Source organism: Silene latifolia, chromosome 2 (genome assembly GCF_048544455.1).
Source record: "Silene latifolia isolate original U9 population chromosome 2, ASM4854445v1, whole genome shotgun sequence".
NCBI lineage: Eukaryota > Viridiplantae > Streptophyta > Magnoliopsida > Caryophyllales > Caryophyllaceae > Silene > Silene latifolia.
The window spans coordinates 24,931,371-24,953,422 of NC_133527.1; the positions used below are offsets into that span (position 1 = coordinate 24,931,371).

General features: G+C 35.8%; 3 protein-coding genes across 7 annotated transcripts in view; all 3 read left to right on the plus strand.

The window, feature by feature from the left end:
• LOC141642471 (polyadenylate-binding protein 2-like) overlaps nt 1-22,052 on the plus strand; it is a 46,477-nt gene that overhangs the window by 21,060 nt on the left and 3,365 nt on the right. The gene's annotated exons all lie outside the window — the stretch shown is intronic.
• LOC141637491 (uncharacterized) lies at nt 398-2,223 on the plus strand. The gene is made up of 5 exons (XM_074446962.1): nt 398-419; nt 562-711; nt 1,061-1,329; nt 1,422-1,511; nt 1,641-2,223. The coding sequence occupies exons 1-5, from the start codon at nt 398-400 to the stop codon at nt 2,073-2,075; spliced, it is 966 nt and encodes a 321-aa protein (XP_074303063.1). The 3' UTR covers nt 2,076-2,223.
• LOC141642472 (uncharacterized) lies at nt 3,091-8,277 on the plus strand. The gene is made up of 6 exons (XM_074451290.1): nt 3,091-3,181; nt 3,288-3,385; nt 3,474-3,671; nt 3,757-3,973; nt 4,057-4,271; nt 4,369-8,277. Coding segments are annotated over exons 1-4 (423 nt in total). The 5' UTR covers nt 3,091-3,180; the 3' UTR covers nt 3,883-3,973; nt 4,057-4,271; nt 4,369-8,277.

The following is a 22,052-nucleotide window of genomic DNA, read 5'->3' on the forward strand; positions in this document are numbered from 1 at the left end:
TGCGGGTGAACGACCAATTAACATATTTCTTGATTGGTTCGTCATCCCACACGAAAAACACATATAAATATTTGAAATTAAAGCGTAAATGTTAAGTTTTAAAAATAAAAAAATTAACATAAACTTACCAAAAATGATCTCAGAGCACGGGCCGATGAGAGAGTCACTGCATGTTCTCTGTCTTGTTGATGGAGGGCCGGGATGTTCCTCATCCTCAACCACCTCGTCCTCCGATCATGTTCAGTTGCATTACTATTGCTCCCAAAATAACGGCGAAAAATGTTCGGCATAATCACTGCATGAAAACAATTCAAATTGTTAGTTCAAAGAAAAAATCGTTAGTTCAAATCAACCATTTCTGCCGGGTATATATAAACAATTGAAACAAACACTAACTATGGAAAACAGGGTATATGTTTGTGAGAATCAAGTTAAAACGACATATACCCTGTTTTCCATAGTTAGTGTTTGTTTCAATTGTTTATATATACCCGGCAGAAATGGTTGATTTGAACTAACGATTTTTTCTTTGAACTAACAATTTGAATTGTTTTCATGCAGTGATTATGCCGAACATTTTTCGCCATTATTTTGGGAGCAATAGTAATGCAACTGAACATGATCGGGAGGACGAGGTGGTTGAGGATGAGGAAGATCCTGGCCCTCCATCAACAAGACAGGAGAACATGCAGGTGACTCTCTCATCGGCCCGTGCTCGGCGAGATCATTTTTGGTAAGTTTATGTTAATTTTTTTATTTTTAAAACTTAACATTTACAGTTTTAATTTCAAATATTTATATGTGTTTTTCAGGTGGGATGACGAACCAATCAAGAAATATGTTACTTGGTCGTTCACCCGCAACACAGGAGATGAGTACTTCACTAGGTGGGGTGAAGCGAGTAACGCACAGCGTCAGAAGATGTGGAATTACTTTGCGGTAATTACGTTTTTCAATAATAATTTTCTTAAGTTTATAATAATTTTCTTAAGTTTATAAGAATTTTCATAAGTTTTATATAACTAATTTCACAATTGTTTTTGAAACAGACTCATGTAAGATCCTGGCTATGATCCTGTGCCTGAGTGGCAGTCGAGGGTAACGAGGCGGATTACCACTCTTATTAATGGACTAAAATATAATAAGAAAAAGCCAAAGTGGGTGCCTGTTACTTGGTGGGAGAACCTTAGGAATAGGCCAAATGATCCTACTTTTGCCAAACATTCGAAAATCAACACGGCAAATAGGAAGTCGGGTGGGAAAGATGGGAAAGCATTGGGCACCCACACTCTTGGTCGGAAGAGTTGCTCCGATGCTTTCAAGGAATTGGTAAGTATTGTTTATATTGCTTTTAAAAAGTGGTTAATATATATGATTGACAAATATATACTTGATTTTACTTGTTTCCATACTAATTTCAGGGTCAAGAGGCCACCCCCCACAAGTTGTTCATGAAGACGAAGAAAAATAAGAAGGGCGAGTGGGTTAACCCTCGAGCGGCTGAGATTGAGGTAAGTTTTTGTATTTAATTTAATATTTATTTTTATTACAAAGAATGATAATATCTTTTTTATAAAGATAGGTATATATATATATATATATATATATATATCATTTCTGACGATTTTCTCTTTTTTCAGCGTGATTTCCAAGCGGAGATGAGTCAACCATTGCCACCTGGACAGTCTCCCGACGAGATTCGGGCCTACTACAAGGCTGTAGAAGGCTTTGACGAGAAGAACCGAATGTTTGGGACCGGAGATAAAGGGGCCGAAATATGGTATGATCTTCCTCCTAACAAAGCTGGCCGACGGTCTTTCTCTTATGCTCCTTGCATGATTTCACAGCTTTCCACCCAAATGAATGATGAGCGAGCCGCTCGAATTGCTCTTGAAAGACAGGTTCGTGAACAGGCTGAACAAATGGCGGCAATGCAAAAGGCTTGGGCTGATATGCAAGCATCTCAACCCCCAAACACGTGTTCACAATTTCCTCCACATAGGCGGGATGACTTTGGGGGTGGTGATGACGGGTTTCGAGGTAGTGGTAGTTTTATTGAGCCTATAATAAGTTAGAGCCTTTAGGTTAGAACCTTTAGTTTGGTTAGTATTGTCGTATAATAGGGAGTATGAAAAACATGATAAGACGATTCTCTTTCGTGTTTAATTAGTAAGACAATGTACGAATTTGACTATCTTTTTATGTAAAACATTTTGCGTTCAATTCTCTTTTGTTGTCTATTGATTCCCGCATTAGCGGTCGACGTGAAAATGGATTCCCGCTTGGCGGTCGACGATTGTATGTGTTTTGCAGGTTTTGGTTATATTGGAAACGATCCAAATAGGCATCGTGGTTGTATTTGAAACGATGCAAAAAATGCATCGTGGCTGGACAGCAGGAAGCTGTTTCCAGGCTTGTTTTTCGAAAATCCTGACGGAAATTACGTCAGTAATTTCCAGGCCTGTTTTTCAAAAAATGCATCGTGGCTGGACAGCAGGAAGCTGTTTCCGCTATAGCTGCAAGGGCTGCAGGGCACTTCGTATCACCCCTCTCACCAGACCTTGCAGCTCTGCAGCTATAGCGGCTAAACAGCCGCTTAAAATAACATGGAACGCGAAAGGTTTCCCTACTGATCCAAATGCGAAGGATTTATCCACTTGGATTAGATGTTGCACAAGACAGTTTGTGCCTATCCATTTAGATGAAATTCGGAATTTGAATCCAAAAATTAGCGCAGTTATTCTTGGATCGTATAAAGGAAACCTTTGATATTGCCGAATGCTATGATAAGTATTTAATACATAAGGCAGAGAGTGTCTTAAGGCAGTGGAAGTGTGACGTTGGTAAGTATTGGTTGTATGTAGACAAGGAGACGGGGGAGATGCGTAAGAACCCACCTTCAAACAAGTATTCCCCCATCACTCAGGAACAATGAGATCTTTTCAAAGCGATTCAAACTAGTGAGAAGTTTGAGATTAAATATCCTCGCCTTTTAATGATTTACCTATCATTTTTTTTAATGAATGAGTTCTCTATAATCTTTTTATTATCTCATCTACTTGCGCTTTTATATATAATTTGAAGGTCGTTAGCAAAAGAAATCGTGCTAACATTTCATGCAAGAAGGGGAAATGGTATGGTTCTCGAGGCAGTTACAGATTGATAGAAGACCAACTCGTAAGTAGCATGCATCCCCCTGTTTATTTGATTTTTTTAATCACACTTGGACTTGATACACATTTATATATATAACTATTACCATGTTAATGTGTTGGTGGCAAATGGAGTGACCGACTTGAATCAGCATGTAACTTATAAAGAAGGGCACGCGCCTAAAGGATCCCGGTCGTGTGACAAATATGATCAGGAAGTGTTGGCCAACATAGTAAGCATTATTTTATTAAGACGAGTTCATTACTAACTTTATTATTTTAGTCACAAATATAATTTGAAGTTTATTTAATATATTATAGGAGAAGGTATTGAAGGAGGTAGAAGAAGGGAAATTCACTCCCAATGGTCGTGATGACGTTCTTGCTAGAGCGATCGGCCGACCCGAACATCCAGGTCGATTGAGGGGCGTCCCGTTACAGGTTGGAGTCGCGAAATATTATGGGACAACTGGCCCGAAAAAGAAGAAAAGGAAGGCTAAGGCTGAGAAGGCTGACATGGTACCATTTATTCTATTATTTTCATTTAAGTTCACATGTTATTGTTTTAAACAAATTGCTGAAACGTTACATTCTTCGCACGCAGGTTCAGTTATTGGCATCCGTGATACTAAAGATGAATTCTGGAGGCAAGCCTTCCGAAGAAGAATTGAAGATGATGGAGGATGGAGGATGGAGGATGTCATTAAAGGGGGTAAGGTACAACAGATAGGTCAAGAGGCCAAGAACACTACTACCTTGGCAATACATGAGAAGGAAGTATCAGTCAACGAGATTTAGTCAACGAGATTTAGAAAGATCAGGTACCTAATGTTTCTGAAGTTGTAACAACCAAAGCCGATAAGATAAATATATGACTTCCTTATTTTTCTTTTCTTTTTTTTAGGTAAGATCGGGGGGTGTGTTCCCTGCCAGCTCTAATGCTATAACTTCTGACATCATGCCATTGGTTAATTTTATTCGGTAAATGAGTCTGAAAAGGAGATGCAACTTGAGTTATCCGCCACAGCTGACAATAATCAGGGGATGCAACTTGAGAAGACGGCTGATGGAAAACAGCAGCATACATCCCCTTCAAATCAGTTCACAGTTTTCGGCAAGGTATGCATGAAGTCTTTAATTAGTGAAATTTATATGAATTCTATTAAATTTTGGGATATAATATATAATGTATGTGTATTCTTCATGCCGTAAACAGGAAGGTAGTTATTCTTCCTGACCCTAAATCCGAGAAACCTGTGCGTGTTGACCGGGGTCTCGTAGACTTGCCCAGCAAATCAGCGGAAACTTTATTGGTTCATGGCGAACAAATTTTGCCAAATCATAGAAAAGTGAAGATAACTCGAGTCTTAGAAGGCCATGAAAAATTTCAATTGCCCGTCCCAGTTCGTGACGACATGACCATTCTGGCAGATGCGGTTGGAAGTTTCATCCAATGGCCTAATTTTCACATCTTCCTGGCTCGTTCGTCTCCGCCTCAACCGAAAGCAATCGGGGTTAGAAAATCACTACATGACAAATTCCGTTCCTATTTGCTTGGATCAAAAGTGATTGTTTTCTCGGATCACCGTGCTCTTCGACATCTCTTAATAAAGAAAGAGGCAAAACCAAGATTGTTAGAGATGGATTTTGCTACTCCAAGAATTTGACCTAGAAATAAGAGATAAGAAGGGGGCCGAGAATGTGGTAGCGGATCACTTGTCGAGAATCCGATTTCATGATGAAGAGGGAGAGACACCGATCAATGACTCTTTCCCCGATGATATTATGATGACCATTCATTCACAACTTGAGAAGCATACTACTCCATGGTTCGCCGATTATGCCAATTATATTGTTGGAGGAGTTCTTTCTCCGAATTTGAGCTACAACCAAAGAAAGAGATTCTTGTTCGAGGTAAAGAGATACTTTTGGGATGACCCCAATCTTTACAAGGAGTGTAATGATGGACTTTACCGAAGGTGCATACCACAATGGGAGGTTCACAGTGTTTTGGAAGGATGTCATTCATCACCTTATGGTGGACACCATGGAGCACGAAGGACTATTGCTAAAATCCTTCAATCGGGCTTCTTTTGGCCTACCATGTTCCAAGATGCTAGAGAATTCATTCTCCAATGTGATGCTTGTCAAAGAACGGGAAATATTTCTTGGAGAAATGAGATGCCACAACGAGGAATATTGGAGGTAGAAATCTTCGATGTTTGAGGAATCGACTACCAAGGACCGTTTGTGACATCCAAAGGAAACAAATACATTCTTGTGGCCGTTGACTACGTTTCAAAGTGGGTAGAGGCAATTGCTACCCTAACCGATGATGCCAAAACGATCACTAAACTCTTCAAGAAAATAATCTTTCGGAGTCCCTAGAGCAATCATAAGTGATGGAGGGACACATTTTCATGAAAAGAAGCTCACATCCCTTTTGACCAAATATGGTGTTCAACATAGAATCGGCTTAGGATATCATCCTCAAACAAGCGGTCAAGTTGAAGTTTCAAATAGAGAGATCAAGCAAATTCTCGAGAAGGTTGTCAACAAGACTCGTAAGGATTAGAGCATGAAACTTGATGACGCTCTTTGGGCTTATAGGACGACCTATAAGACTCCCATAGGAGCCTCCCCTTACAAACTTGTCTATGGGAAAGCATGCCACTTGCTAATTGAGCTAGCATACAAAGCTTTTTGGGCAATCAAAGCTCTAAACCTTGATCTCAAACTAAGTGGTCAAAAGAGGATGATGCATCCAAGAGTTGGAGGAATTCCGACTACAATATTATGAAAATGCCAAAATCTACAAAGAGAGGACAAAGTTGCTTCATGACAAGAGAATCAAGCAAAAGGCCTTGCACAAGGGAGACAAAGTCCTTCTATTCAACTCCCGATACCGACTCTTTCCCGGGAAGTTGAACTCTAGATGGATGGGTCCCTATGTGATCACCGAGGTAGGAAAATATGGAGACTTCGAGATAAGGTCGGAAGATGGGAGCAAATTTAAAGTCAATGGCCAAAGATTGAAATCGTATTATGAAGGAGCATTCATTGGAGAGGTCGAGGTCACCTACCTCGGGCCTCCCCCTCCATGAGAAGATCATCAAAGAGAGAGTTTGGTGGAGTCCTCTCCAAACCACCATTTGTAAATATACTAACTCTTCTTACTTGTATTTTTTTTAATTTTATTGCATTTTCATCATAAGCATGATTCTTGGCACGAGAGTAAGCAAGGGAGGGTCACTAACCCTTTTTGATGAATGAAGGAATTAGAAATTCAAGTGTCGGGAAGCACTTTCACCAATTGAGAAAGAAGAGGACGAAGAAGGAAGAAATTCCAGGCAACCCGAGCGTCCAAATAAGAAGCCGCTCGTCTAGGAAAGCATCCGAGCGTCCTGGATATAATTCGCTCGTCTTGGAGTGCCTAGAAGTTGGAGAAACTGCGCTGACAAAGAATCCGAGCGTCTCGACCTTAAGAAGCTCGTCTCCTTACAGTGAGACGCTCGTCTCATCCGACATCCGAGCGTCCTGGCTACTCTGAAATATAGGATTTTTCTCTGACTGAAGATCCGAGCGTCCTCAGAAAGATCCGCTCGTCTCAACCAAGACGCTCGTCTCCATGAAGATCCGCTCGTCATGGTTGTGTTAAAATCTGGGATTTCTCCCTGACCTGGAATCCGAGCGTCTCCAAGAAGATCCGCTCGTCTCCCGGAGCTATGATCCGAGCGTCCCGTGCTCGAGCCGCTCGTCGCCCTGCCGTCCTATTCTTCCATTTTCTCGCCAATTAAAACTCTTCCCCACCACACATTTCGTGACACCTCATCCTTCCTTCCACTATAAAACATAAAACCCCCTCTCATATAACTCAAATCATATCTCAAGCACTCATTTACCCCTTAAAAACAAAAAACCCCCCAAGAGCTAGAGTTTCAAAGAAGATCTAAATCACAAGGAACGTCTCCATATTCAACAAGTCCAATTCTAGATCTACATTCAAGAATGAGGCCAAGAGGATCATTACATAGAGAGAGAAGAAGACCAAGGGTAATGGGGAGCTCATCTACTTCTCACCTTAATACTTTGAGGAGGGAACATGAAGAGATAATTGATCTTACAAAACTTGATGAGTTCTCCAACATAGAGTTCGTTAATGATGTCCAAAGGCTTGTTTTCCATCGTCTTCTTGGTAAGAACCTTCTACCCACTAAATTTATGTGCCATAAGACTTTGAGGAAACTTGAAATCTTTCATCAAAGCGAAGCTCTCTTTGAACTGTTTGGTCTTTCAACCTTATTTCACATGCATGAGCGTACCTACCGATCTTTAGTTCTTGAATTCTTGAGCTTCTTGAAAATCACTACCTTGAACAAGACCATATGTGTGGAATTTAGATTGGAAAACACCACCCGGATGATGACCCTTGTTGAATTCGCTAATGTACTAGGGCTTGATGTTTCGCCTACCCGAACATCGAAACCAAGAAAGTATAGCATAGCACCCCTTTGGAGAGCAATGACGGGTCGGGATTTTTCCTACATCAAAGAATGCTTAGCTTTTCACATTCAAAATCCTATCATTAGGCTCACATACCGATTTCTAGCCGGCATTCTTCTTGCCCGTCGAGATCCCGCAATAGTGAATGAGCTTGACCTTGTCTTCATGGAGTCTTACCTCGAAATTCAAGGAAGGAGCGGGTACCATTTTAACGCCCCCTTGTTCTTCTCGAGAAATGGGCTAAATTCCAGAATGGGGACGATGATGGTGTAAAACATATTGTAAATGGGGGACTTATCACAAGGCTTGCCAAGTTTTTCAACCCCAAATTCAATGAAAACAATGAATATGTACCCCTTCCGGGCAACACAAGGATCAATGAAGAGCTAATCTTTCGGCAACACCATTGGATGACCCTTGAAGGGTATGAAAAGAGAATCAAATGGCTTACTAAGGGGAACACTCCCATTTACCTACCAATAGAAGGGTTAGCAAGAATTTCACCAAGACGAGGCCCTCTCTCTCCAATATCATCCTATCTTATTCCAACAAGCACGAATCATGCAAATCAAGCAAACCAAGCACCACCTCCAACACAACATCAACAACATGAACAACAAAAGAATGACAATGAAAAGGTTGTGATACCACCTTACCCCTTCCAATACCAACCTTACAACCACCCGAATCATTTCATCCTCCCTAGGGATGATTTTGTGACGGGAATACTTCAAGACATGCATCTCCGACAATTTGAAGCCAATGTGGATAATTATTATGTCTTGTATCCACAATTTCACCAAATGGCTCGGCAAGGAATCATTCGCGAAGAGGGAATGCTTCCCTCTTGGGCCCAAATGCATATCCTTTTCCCGAATTCGGAGAAAGCTAATGATGGGGCACATGGTCGAGGAGGTGAAGGGAGTGAAAAATCAAGTGGTGGAGACACGGTGGAGCTAGATAGCGAAGGGGATGAGTTTATGGATTTCCATGAAAGTGATGCATCGATGGAAGCTTGGGATAGTGATTTGGGAGGGGACGATGACAACCTTTGAAGAGCACTTCATGAGCTAGATGGAGCGGGCACGAGGCACCCATCAAGGCCAAAGTGAAGTTTCTCTTATTCCCCTCATTTCTTTTTCATGACAAGAATTTCATGTTTTGTTAACTTGTTTCATAGTTTATTGTTCCATCTTTGTGGTGTCTTTGTAAAAGTGAAGGACTATTATTTCACCCTGACAATATTAAAGGTGCTAAATTAATTGTTCCCAACATGAAAATCCAAAATGACAATTGTAGTTTCATGCATAGCATCCTTATGCATGAACTCCCCCATTTTTGACATTAGAAATAGTGTCTATTTTGGTTTGAGGAAGTTTATGCATATGCATTGGGAGTTAATTTAAATTATGCTCTCCAACCAAACAAAAACTCATGCATCATATAATCTAGTATAGTTGCATCACTCGTTTATATGTCATATAGTTTGCATTTAGTTTAGAAATCATGCATTTCATATAGCTTGCATAATTTCCTATCGTACTGGCCATTGAGGACAATGCCCATACTAGTGTGGGGATGGGAAATTCTAACATGACTCTTAAAAACAAAAATGATAAAAATTGAATTTTTTTGGAAAATACAAAAACATGTCTTTTTATTTCATAAACATAAAAACCATAAATTTTTTTATACAAGATGATACATACTATATTTACAAGGATAAGTTACGAGGTTATACAATTATACAAATTATACGATAAATAAAGAAATAAAGAAAATAATTGAAAGAGCAAAGTAAAGAAAACTTATTTAAATTGGTGAGCCTATTTGGATGTTGACTATTGATAAATTTCGACTTTGTCGCTTGTATGGAAAGTGGGACGATTTATGTGTGTATGGTTTGATTCGAAACCGGGGTAGAATATTTGAGACGGTATAAGAGTATTAAAATATGGATCGGGTGTTCGTGTATCACCTGGTAAATTTCATCCTCTGATAATAATTTTGTCCGTCCCTCTGTTTGATATGATCGAATGGTATTTATTTTGATATGGAGTTGCAGTTTGGTCCAATTTGGAATCTTTGACGATAGAGTTTGAGGTTTGCTTTGCTATCTCGTCTTTTCCGTAATCTCCAAATTTTAACCCATCGTCTCGTTTTCCTTATTACTTATATCTCCCGGCTCAAGACTTGTATCTCTGCTTTTATTATTTGTTGCTTTTATTATTTGTTGCTGGTTGCACCATTTGTACTCCTTGAAATTGAAATTTATAGTGGACAACACATGGGCCCTTGTATTTAATTAGCACTTGAAGAGCTTTGCACTTGGCTAAGAGCATACACATTGAAGAGGAGATCTTCTTTCTCTCTTTTAATTTTTCTAATTTTTTCATTGGACACAATATTTTTTATTTTTTTTGTCCCAATTTCTAATTTCTTCATCCTCTTCCTCTATTTTTTTTCTACATCAAAGAGAATGATCAATTTCTCTCCTTTCCCACCATTTAAGTAGGATCCAACCACCATTTTTCTCTCTTATATGGCATAAGGGCCAAGGCATGGACATCCTCTATAAATGGAGGATGTCTTCCTATTCAAAGAGGATGTAAAGAGTATGTTGCCACATTGAAGAGGACATCCTCTTAACACTCTCTTTCATCTAAGAGAATGGTCAATCCTTTTCAATGTGGAAGCTCTAAACACGTAATAGATCAATCAACCCTAAAATTAAAGCATCAAGCCTTAGTACATCCACATTGAGAGCCTCCACATTGAAGAGGATGAATCATTCTCTTATCACTCTCTCTCATCTAAGAGGATGTCCTCTTCAATGTGGGTATATACTCTTAGCATCCTCTTTGAAGAGGAAGAGGATGACTCCTCTTTTTAGGGGAAGTACAACATTGGCCCTTGTGCCCACTAGTCATCCCTCATCTACCATGTGTGATGAAATGAAATTTGTTTATTTTTTATTTTTTGGTCATAAAAAATTTGAGAGAGGATGAATAAGAGGATCCTCTTTGATGTGTGAAAAAAAAAATAGAAAAAAATGTTAAGAGAAGGATGAAGATAATGAGAAATGAGGTGTCAAAAAAATAGAAGGAAAGAAAGGAAATAAGAGGAAGATGACATACTCTTCAATGTATGCTCTGAAGAGGATTGACCATCCTCTTAGATGAGAGAGGGTACTAATTGTTAGGAAACTATATCTCATTATTTAACATATTCATATATGTTTCAAATTAATTTAGTCATAAAATTAATTACAAATCTTATGCATGCAAACTAAATAAGAAGAGATAAGAAAATCAATTTCTCACCATCTAATTTTCGGTCAAATGGGCACCAACAAGATCTCCTTCTTGTTAGTTCTTGAGCTTTCCAATAATGGATGAACATTCATGACTTCAAAATAGAAGCCCTCCAATAAGTAGCACCCAAGACTATCCCTTAATCCCACAAACTAATATGTACTAGATATTTGTAATTTGGTTTACCTTAAACTTGATTACTAATACTCATATACTACTACTAGTATTATTAGTTATTGATTCATACAAATTAGATTCATCAAACTTGATTTTATGATGAACAAGAGAGAGAATGTTTATGTTTTGTTTTAACATAAGAGAATGAGTAAAAATTGAGAGAAAACTCTCTATAATTTCATGACAAAACCGGTGGGGATGGAGTATATAGGACCCTATTCTTTTTGCTTTTTGTCTTCACAAGACAAACTAGTGTATGGCTTTGTCCATAGTCATGTCACTATCAAGTGTCATAGACAAATGAATAAGACAAATGGAAAAAGACAAAACTTCTAAGCATGCCCACCTAATTTCGGTTTATATGTAGTAATATGGAGTCCATTTTATTTTTGTCAATTGTACAATTGTATGTCATGTGACATGTGACATGTCTTATGTCATGTTTTAATTTAAAATGCATATTTAACAAATTAAATATCATTTACAAATTAAATAAATCATATTTAACAAATTGACTAGTAATTTAAAATTACTTTCTCATAAAATGGTCATTTAATTACTAGTTAGTATAATTCACAACATCTTGTAATTATAACTAACTTATCATTCTCATCTCGCGTGTTTCGCAAACACCGATTAATTTTAGTAATATAACTTCTTAAATTACTAAATAAAATCTCATTTAATCACATTATAATAAGATGTCATTTTTCTCTCTTATAATAATTTGTTCAATTTTAAGGAATTAATTAATCTGTATCGTCATACAATTAATTAACCTTTTCAATTAAGGGAATCGTCCTTTAGGTGTGACCTCAAGGGATCAACTGATCACCACCGTCGCACGACAGTAATGTCAAACTTTAGCCAGTCAATCATTACCGATATGTGTGGACCAGTTGACTATATATGTAATGTATCATCCCTTTCGTATTCTTGGTATGAGATTTAAATATGTGATCAATATGATCAACAATTGTGATCGCATTATTGTCGGGGACACTTACTCCAACAATCTCCCACTTGTCATTGACAAGTGTGCGTCACCAATTCTCTTGTCCTATTACTATCTCCCACTCAATGCAAGATGTCTTTCGGGTCGTACTTGCAAGTGATCATATCGAGAGTGGTTTCCTCGATCTGGAGAATAACTGATTGACCGGATTTATCTATCATAGATACCATCCGAGCGTGGCCACGTATTTCCAGTTCATTACTCCTCGAGTGGCCCTGAGATATTGTTTTAACCCTGACAAGGGGGTGGACAATTCCTATCGCACTTATTCCCTTCGACTAGCCACAGCCATCATAACCCAAAATATGCCCATTTGACCCCATTTACGAAGGTCGTAGTAACACAAATCAAAGTTAATCTGAAACTGTGTCACCTTAGGCGAACAGTCTTTAGTCAAAAGAATCGACTCATTAGAATACTATAATAGCTCTCGCCACGACCAGGCTTTATAAATTTGCCAGAACTCTATAAGCGGTCACTGCCCGACAAAGTGTTCCTAACAGTCTGCCTGTGTGATCGACTAGTCATCTCACATGACTCTATGGCACTTGAACTTGCCATCAATCGCATCACACTCTAGTCACTTCGAGACGTCACCTCATACAAGTGACTATGGGCGAATACCATGCTAATCCATGTTCACTTTAACGGGGTTCAATGTTGTCTCTACAACCCGTTTGGATGTAACAAAGTATAATAAAAGAGTTTTAAAGTAAAACTCGAACGACAAATGCGATTATCACATATGAATAGTCAATGCCTGATTACTATTTCATGTTCTATAATCTAATTTGATCTTGTATGTAGTTGTTCATTTTAATTCAATTGAAATGACATGACTCATCATGTTTAGCCTATGAGAAGGCTTTGGTTAGTAGGTTTTATCAACTTCTTTTACCTTACTCAACCTTACTACATACTCGTTTTCCTTTGTAATGTATACATTTGGATCACAAAACTTTCTAAGTACGTGTCGAGATCCAATCAAGACATAGGCCCTCTAGCCTAAGAATTGCTCCCACTATTTTCACAGTGTGCGGGACTCATCCTCTTGCACATCTCATGATTGCAAGTGTACTCAATTTCCGTTATTAATATCTCTCATTGTTCTTTATTGCCTAGAACGATTCTAGAAAATCTATTTCTTAAATAACATAGCCATAATGGTATCTTAACCATCTTAATGTGTTTTGATTATGGTTTTGTCGGAAACCATGCGCAATCTCAATTGTCAATTGTCACTTGTGTAACACCCTTACACAAAATTGCATCAAAAACACTTTGCATTATATCCTTAATGCTTCTGGAAGCACTTAAGGGTAATCAATATGGCTACTTGGTAATTATTTCTTGATTTCGATTTTGAAACAATTCATCATACTCAAAGTATATGAAGTGTTATACATTATTTCTTATTTAATTGATTCGGCAGCGGAAGCAAATGGAATCAATCAAATATGTTCAATTTTGATTGAACTAGTCATGAATCTTATCAACATAAGACTTCTTATTTGACGCTAATATCATGTGGATTTATTTTCATAAATTCGGATATTAAAGATGTATTATAATACTCCAAAAGTCTTAAATCATTCTCAATGATCAATATGTCATCCACATATAAGACTAATTAAAATTTCTGTAACTCCCACTAAACTCCATGTATAAAAACAACTTCTCGACTTATCGAGAAAAGTTTTATAACATGATCAAAATATTGATTCCAACTCATTGATGTCCTACTTAAGATTCTCTCTTAAGTTTCACATTATCTTAGGATTGCAAGAATCTACAAACCTCAAGACATGTATTGAATACATTCCTTCTAATTTAAGAAGTGGGTTTTTGATTCACTTGCTATATATCTCATAATGAAATATAATCCCTAAGAAGATCCAAATAGACTTAAGCATTTCAACTAGTGCAAAACTCTTTGCCACCAATCTTGCTTTGAAATCTCTCTTTATTAGTGCAAAAATCCTTTGTCACTAATCAAGCCTTTTTTTTTTTTTCTTTTTTTTTAGCTCAGATTTTCATGGCTCTAAGCCTTGTATTGAGTTGTGACTTATATACTCTTATGTAAGTCATATGTTCATTACTTTCCAGAAGTAATCAACTTGAATCAAACAATTTCTTTGTAAGTTGTAAGTTCTTTACTTTCTTAAAAGTAGCATGAATTCATCATCTTTAACAAGTGATAACTTTAACCTCCTAGGTTTTGAAGAAACAATGTCTTACACAAAACATGTAGCCAAGAAAGTCCAGTTTCTTCCGAGATAACATTCTCTGTATCATTCTTTGTGGCTCTTGAATAATTTCTCCCATTCTGTCTTCTAGAAATAAACTTGTATTTTAGAAAGACAGCTTCACGAGCCGCAAACCCGTCGTACTCGTGATAATTGAAAGGGAAAAATGACATAACATTCTATGTGTCATTCTTTGTGGCTCTTGAATAATTTCTCCCACTCTATCTTCTAGAAATAAACTTGTATTTTAGAAAGATAGCTTCACGAGCCGCAAACCCGTCGTACTCGTGATAATTGAAAGGGAAAAATGAGCATTTGTTTCTTGTGAAAACTTACAAACATGGTACCCTACCATTTCATATCTCATATGATTCGTTTTAGATTTACTGGAAAAATAATGTAGACAAAATGATAAAATCCCCAAAAGGATCAAGTAACTCAAAGTAACTTGATTGAAGTCCAAACCATATCGAATAGCGTTTGATTTCTTATCCAACCACACATTATCCCATAATGTGTGTTAAGAGAGATTAACTTGTGATACTATATCACATTTCATTTGGCTTATATCAAAGTCTTCACTTTGATAATCCCATCACGACTTAAATCGTGATTCTTTGAACATTTGAACTTCTTCAAAGATTTCTCTATTTACCATATTAAGTGAACACATTAGTGTCAACCTAAATCTTTGGTAAAAGAAAATGATCAACCTCTTTTGAATCAATGATTTACAATCTCGATCTCCTTTTCAACCAAAAGGCACGAGATATCTTGCTTTAAATACAAGATACACATATACCATAAGATTTAATGGTTTCAAGAGTACTCGATAACTCTTTGCGTTCATCATTACAGAATTTAAGGTTTAATCTTGGGTTACCAATTTGAGTCTTGCATCATCTTAATGATATATCATTCTAGTTTGGTTTAGAATATAATCACCTTGATAATGGGCTAGCCATACATCAAATCGTGGTGTATAGGGTCACAAAAGTGAAACCTCTTTTGTATCTTAACAAGTTTGTATTCTTATTTAGAGTTTATGTACTTAATAGTCACAATTAAGTGCAACTCCAAACCCGAAAACTAGATTTAGTACACAATGACTCTATCTCTCGACTTCATTGTTGCTAGTCGTCATATTCTAATCATCCTATGTATCAAACATAATAATGAAAACCACCACCGATTTCTAATATTGACGAAGTAGTACTAGCAAAATGTATGTCAATTAAATAAATAAAGAACTAAGTCTTATTAGATGTCCCACAACTAATTTGCTTATTCTTTAACAACTTGGGGTAGTTTCCTTTCTAGTGTCCAACATTTAAGACAATGGAAACTTTATCGGTCGGGATTGATAGGTTTAGTATCGTCATTCTCAACAACTTTACCTTTAACATTACCTTGTATCAATTCCATTCTAATTTTACTTCTTGAATCTCGTCCTTTTCTTAACGGTTTAAGAGAATGCTCCCACTCATTTAAAAGAATCTTTACTTAGAGAAGCAAAGTTGAATCTTATGAAGATTACTCTTCAATTCAATCGTTTTAGTCTTAAAACTTTTATTGAAGTGGTTGCGTTATTTTGGTCAATTATGAATTCTTGACAAAACTAATTACCAAAACAATTTATCGCTTCAAGATACTTAATTCAATTAAGTATATGAAAAACAATCCATTGTAAGTAGATGTGTTAGTCAAGAATCAAAAACCGTTTTGATAATTAATAACTTATATCTATACTCTTTACAAGAGATCCTTAGCAATGGTTCATTTGAGGTTTTAGAAGAAAATTCAAATTTGTCTTAAGTTACGATGTTTTAATGGAGTTTTGAATCGAAAATCGAAATGATATCGTATATGATTGTGGTAAAGAAATAGAACAATATAATAACGGAATAGTGGAAAACTTAACATTTATCGTTTTATTAATACTTGTAAATAACAAGTAAAACATTTACATAGTGACCTCTACCCAACTATGATAAATGATTCCGAGATCCAAATTCATATTAACTTGGGCACGGGGTAGCCGATGAAACCCTTATAAATATAACTCGGTGGATTAACTCTTTAATCGATTCTACTTTTAGAACTCTCGGTCGATAAAATTATATTAATATTTATCTTTACCCCAAGGGCACGGGGTAGCCGATGAAACCCTTATCAATTACTTTTGTTGAGTTCAACCCAAATTTCGAATAAATGTGTCCATGATCCAAATTCACATTAACTTGGGCACGGGGTAGCCGATGAAACCCTCATCAACATGAATTCGGTGGATAGACATTTATCACCCACTTCACCAACGTAACAAGGTTTGTCTTACGGTAAAGCCGGCTCAACTCTCTTGCGAAACTGATACTTCATGGTTTCTAATATTTGGTAAGGCTAAGTCTCAATTGTTTATTTTAGCGAGAGGTCATGTCAATTTATTATCTATCACGTTTTAAGTGAACTAAAGCGGTGAACTACGATAATTGTAATTGACACGGTCGAAATACTCGATTAAAATGACAATGCATGTTTTAGTTATGGCGATTTAGCGATGCATGCGACATATAAATAAAATGCAAAGCATAAATTAAATCCTAGTATGACCTTCGTAAAATAGAAAATCTAATTAACTATTACATATTCGGAAACCAACTCCATTGGTCTCTTGAACTTCGGCTTTGACACGCATCTCGAGGTAACACCGTCTTTATGTATCGCCTTCTTGAGTGACACCGTCTTCAAGGAACTCCGAAATAAATAAATTACATAACAAATTACATAATTTCCTATTATACATTTGTAATTAAAATAAAATAAATCTATTAAATTACAAAACGGTGATACGAGATCACAATAAATTACAACCGAATCGATATTCCCATACATTTCGGGTAATACCAATTAAAAACTAAGGCCATACAAAGTAAAATTACATAATTCAAAAATACATAAAATAAAATTATGACAATCATAAATAAAATGCAGCATTATAATATGTATGAACATGCCCAATTTTATGCTAAATCGCCTTTAAGGAGCCAATATCGTATATTAAACGGTTTTTACGGATTTGCGTGATTCAACCTTTTAAAATCACAATAAATTACATAAAATCATATTTATGCACAAGTTAATTACCCTAACCATCTTAGGACTCAAAATTAGTCTCCACTAACAATTTGACTATAATTAACTTATATTTCTTAAAATTGTTCATTAGAGGACTCAAAATTACAATAAAAATGCTATAAACTTCAAATAAATCACAAAAATTTCAAATAAATTCAAAATTCAAAATTTAAATTCATGAACATTCTGTAAAAATACCATGACACTCATAATGTTCAAAAACTTAGGTTAAAAATTTCGAAAATTATCGGGAAAAACAATGTTGCGGTTTATCGGATTTAACAATTATAATCATAAAAACATGAGAAAAATTATATTCACCAACTTTTCAATTTTAGATCTGAAAAAGATAATAAAATGCAACATGTGACGTTTTTCCTTAGTCATGAAGTATGTTTTAGCAATTTTTCACTAATTAAGTCACTATTTATGCTATTTTTCATCAAAAATCCATAAATCATGCATGAAGACTTCATTATAGCCTATTATTGTACACACATCTTGTAAAATTACATGTGACAACATACTAAATTTCTATGACCAGATTCGAAATATTTCTCATATTAACCTATTTTTCATTTAAATTCGATTTTTATCATGGAAAATCCATATTTCGAGCATAAGAACTCCAAAATTTTTGAAAATTTCCAGATCATCTAAAAATAATATATATGAAAACATATCCAAAAACCACTGGCAAATTCGAGTTTTAGCTAATTTTCGTCCAAAAATGACATTTTTATCATAAAATCACATTTTAATTCCATTATTATATAAAATGAACAATAAAAATCCATAAATTAACCAAAATATCCTAAATACATTTTAGGACCAGAAACTTAAACATGCAAAATATATTTCGTGATATATCAATAATAACACAAATTTATAAGTTTTATATGTTAATCGTATAACTCGGAAAAACTATAACCGATTTGCATACAAACAACAAGGCTCATGATACCGCTTGTTAGGAAACTATATCTCATTATTTAACATATTCATATATGTTTCAAATTAATTTAGTCATAAAATTAATTACAAATCTTATGCATGCAAACTAAATAAGAAGAGATAAGAAAATCAATTTCTCACCATCTAATTTTCGGTCAAATGGGCACCAACAAGATCTCCTTCTTGTTAGTTCTTGAGCTTTCCAATAATGGATGAACATTCATGACTTCAAAATAGAAGCCCTCCAATAAGTAGCACCCAAGACTATCCCTTAATCCCACAAACTAATATGTACTAGATATTTGTAATTTGGTTTACCTTAAACTTGATTACTAATACTCATATACTACTACTAGTATTATTAGTTATTGATTCATACAAATTAGATTCATCAAACTTGATTTTATGATGAACAAGAGAGAGAATGTTTATGTTTTGTTTTAACATAAGAGAATGAGTAAAAATTGAGAGAAAACTCTCTATAATTTCATGACAAAACCGGTGGGGGTGGAGTATATAGGACCCTATTCTTTTTGCTTTTTGTCTTCACAAGACAAACTAGTGTAAGGCTTTGTCCATAGTCATGTCACTATCAAGTGTCATAGACAAATGAATAAGACAAATGGAAAAAGACAAAATTCTAAGCATGCCCACCTAATTTCGGTTTATATGTAGTAATATGGAGTCCATTTTATTTTTGTCAATTGTACAATTGTATGTCATGTGACATGTGACATGTCTTATGTCATGTTTTAATTTAAAATGCATATTTAACAAATTAAATATCATTTACAAATTAAATAAATCATATTTAACAAATTGACTAGTAATTTAAAATTACTTTCTCATAAAATGGTCATTTAATTACTAGTTAGTATAATTCACAACATCTTGTAATTATAACTAACTTATCATTCTCATCTCGTGTGTTTCGCAAACACCGATTAATTTTAGTAATATAACTTCTTAAATTACTAAATAAAATCTCATTTAATCACATTATAATAAGATGTCATTTTTCTCTCTTATAATAATTTGTTCAATTTTAAGGAATTAATTAATCTGTATCATCATACAATTAATTAACCTTTTCAATTAAGGGAATCGTCCTTTAGGTGTGACCTCAAGGGATCAATTGATCACCACCGTCGACGACAAGAATGTCAAACTTTAGCCAGCCAATCATTACCGATATGTGTGGACCAGTTGACTATATATGTAATGTATCATCCCTTTCGTATTCTTGGTATGAGATTTAAATATGTGATCAATATGATCAACAATTGTGATCGCATTATTGTCGGGGACACTTACTCCAACACTAATGTCCTCTTCAATGTGGAACCAATATTGAACATCCTCTTTGAAGTAGGAAGATGAAGACTTCCTCTATTTTTAGAGGAAGTACAACCCTAGGCCCTTGTGCCAACTTTCTCCACTCACCTATAAAAATATTGTATGTGGACATTATTTTATTTAATTTGTAATAGAAAAAATAAATAAAACATAAAAGAGGAAATAGAGAGGATCATCTTTGATATGGGAGGAAAAATAGAAGAAGAGAAGGAGGAGGATGGAGATAGTGGAAAATGAGTTGGATGAAAGAGAAGGTGATGTATCAAAAAGATAGAAGAAGATGGAAAAAATAAGAGGATGATAACATACTCCACAATGTACATGCTCTTACACCCTTCCACTAGGATTTGTAACTTCTTAATTGACGAATGGTTCATCGATTCTTACTTGTTATTTGCCAACACTAATTAATTCACTAATTACCTTGAAATATGGATAACAAGGAGGATATGAAAAACATAGCTTGTCGAGTGGACAGAGAAAATAAGGGCTTAATGGTAGTTTTATGCTATCCTAAACAATTTTACGGAAAATATGCGTAAAGAGCTTTTAATTATGACATTGTCAATTTTCATAGTAGACTTTTAGTTTTAACCTCATCATCGGGTACCTCTGTAAAGCAACTCACCAAGTCATACAATTAGTTGCACATTTTTACTAATTGGACAAAGTGTTTAAGGCAACCCACCTTATGTACTCTTTAGCAGAATAAGAGATTATTCTCATCAATTCCGGCACAATGGCATAATGTCACTGCCAGTAAAATGTTTGATAGCGTACTGTGAAGTCTGTATGTGATATTACTAGACTTGTTACACGAAGAGGAATATCATTTATTTCCTACTTTTCAAGAAATTCAAACTTGATGTTACTAGATGGGTGCTAGTATCATTCAGCAATGAAAAAGAACATTAAGCTTTTTTGTGACGGACATATCTGTCTTAAGCTTGCAATGGGTCAAGTAATACCCATGTGGGTAGATAAAATAAAACAAATTGCTACTCCTTAGACAATTTGCTTTTGTCTTATCTACCTCACATGGGTATTACTTAAACCACCATAAACTTGCGACGGATATCTCCGTCACAAATGAGAATTTGTGAAAAAAGAATGGTTCAAAATTATCACCTATATTAGGGAACAATGCTCTTACTAGTGGGTTCAAAAGTAATTCCAACCTCGTAAATTTTGGGGACTGATATTTCCACGCGAGTATCTTTAACGTCACGATAAATCCCCCTATATACTAAGGGGACGTTTGGTTGGAGGTCTATAAGATAGGGAAAGGAAAATAAAGTTATTGATTTCTTTTGTTGGTCTTTGTTTGACACAAACAAAGAGAATGAAATTCCCTTCCTTACCCCCCAAGGTATGAGATTTTATTACCTTTGTTACCCTTTAACCACCTAATTTACCTGCCACCACACTTGCGACTCCCACCACCACCACAGTCACCCCACTTAACCCACCACCACAACACCGCCACAACCACCATGACCCCACCACCACCATCACCATCACCACAACCACCCTACAGCCACCACTACCACAACGACGCCACCGCCACCACCACCACAACCACCCCACCTAAACCACCACCCGCACACCAAAACAAACCACAACCCACCACACTTTATTTTCTTGACGTAACCAAACAACTAGTTAAGTTTTAGGTAATCCCTTACCTTTTCCCCTCTCTTACCCTTTCTAATTTCCTTTCCCTTTCTCCTTCTCTAACCAAACGCCCCTTAAGAGAATCAATATATATACTTAAAAGAGGAACTTTTAAAGCGATTTCATTGGCTATTACTTTAGAGCGATTTCATTGGGTATTACTTTTATTGAATAAATTATGTATATCAATAAATAGATAAAATATATACAAAGATAAAAATATTCAATTAATTAATATATATTTGATTAAGATAAGAATTGATGCAACATTAATTGCACTCACGTAGAAACTCCTAGGAGAGTTTTCCTTTGAAAAAACTACATTTGGTAGGAATTATAGGATGCTTAAATAGCACAAAACCATAAATACAATCTGGTCATGTACGGAGTATTAGTTTTCATGAATTATTGTGACTTATTTTCCCCCCTTTATGATGCGATTTAATTTGCTCTTAGTTTTACGTACTTTAGTTTGTTGAATTTTATTATTGCTAGGTTTATTTTGGTGTATTTTCTTCTTCGTTTGATG

Coding starts and splice junctions, on each gene's coding strand:
- LOC141642472 (XM_074451290.1), top strand. Junction 3,386..3,473: donor AGGAAGTGTTGGCCAACATA/GTAAGCATTATT, acceptor AATATATTATAG/GAGAAGGTATTGAAGGAGGT. Junction 3,672..3,756: donor AGGCTGAGAAGGCTGACATG/GTACCATTTATT, acceptor CTTCGCACGCAG/GTTCAGTTATTGGCATCCGT.
- LOC141637491 (XM_074446962.1), top strand. CDS start 398: ATGGAAAACAGGGTATATGTTT. Junction 1,330..1,421: donor CCGATGCTTTCAAGGAATTG/GTAAGTATTGTT, acceptor TACTAATTTCAG/GGTCAAGAGGCCACCCCCCA. Junction 1,512..1,640: donor CTCGAGCGGCTGAGATTGAG/GTAAGTTTTTGT, acceptor CTCTTTTTTCAG/CGTGATTTCCAAGCGGAGAT.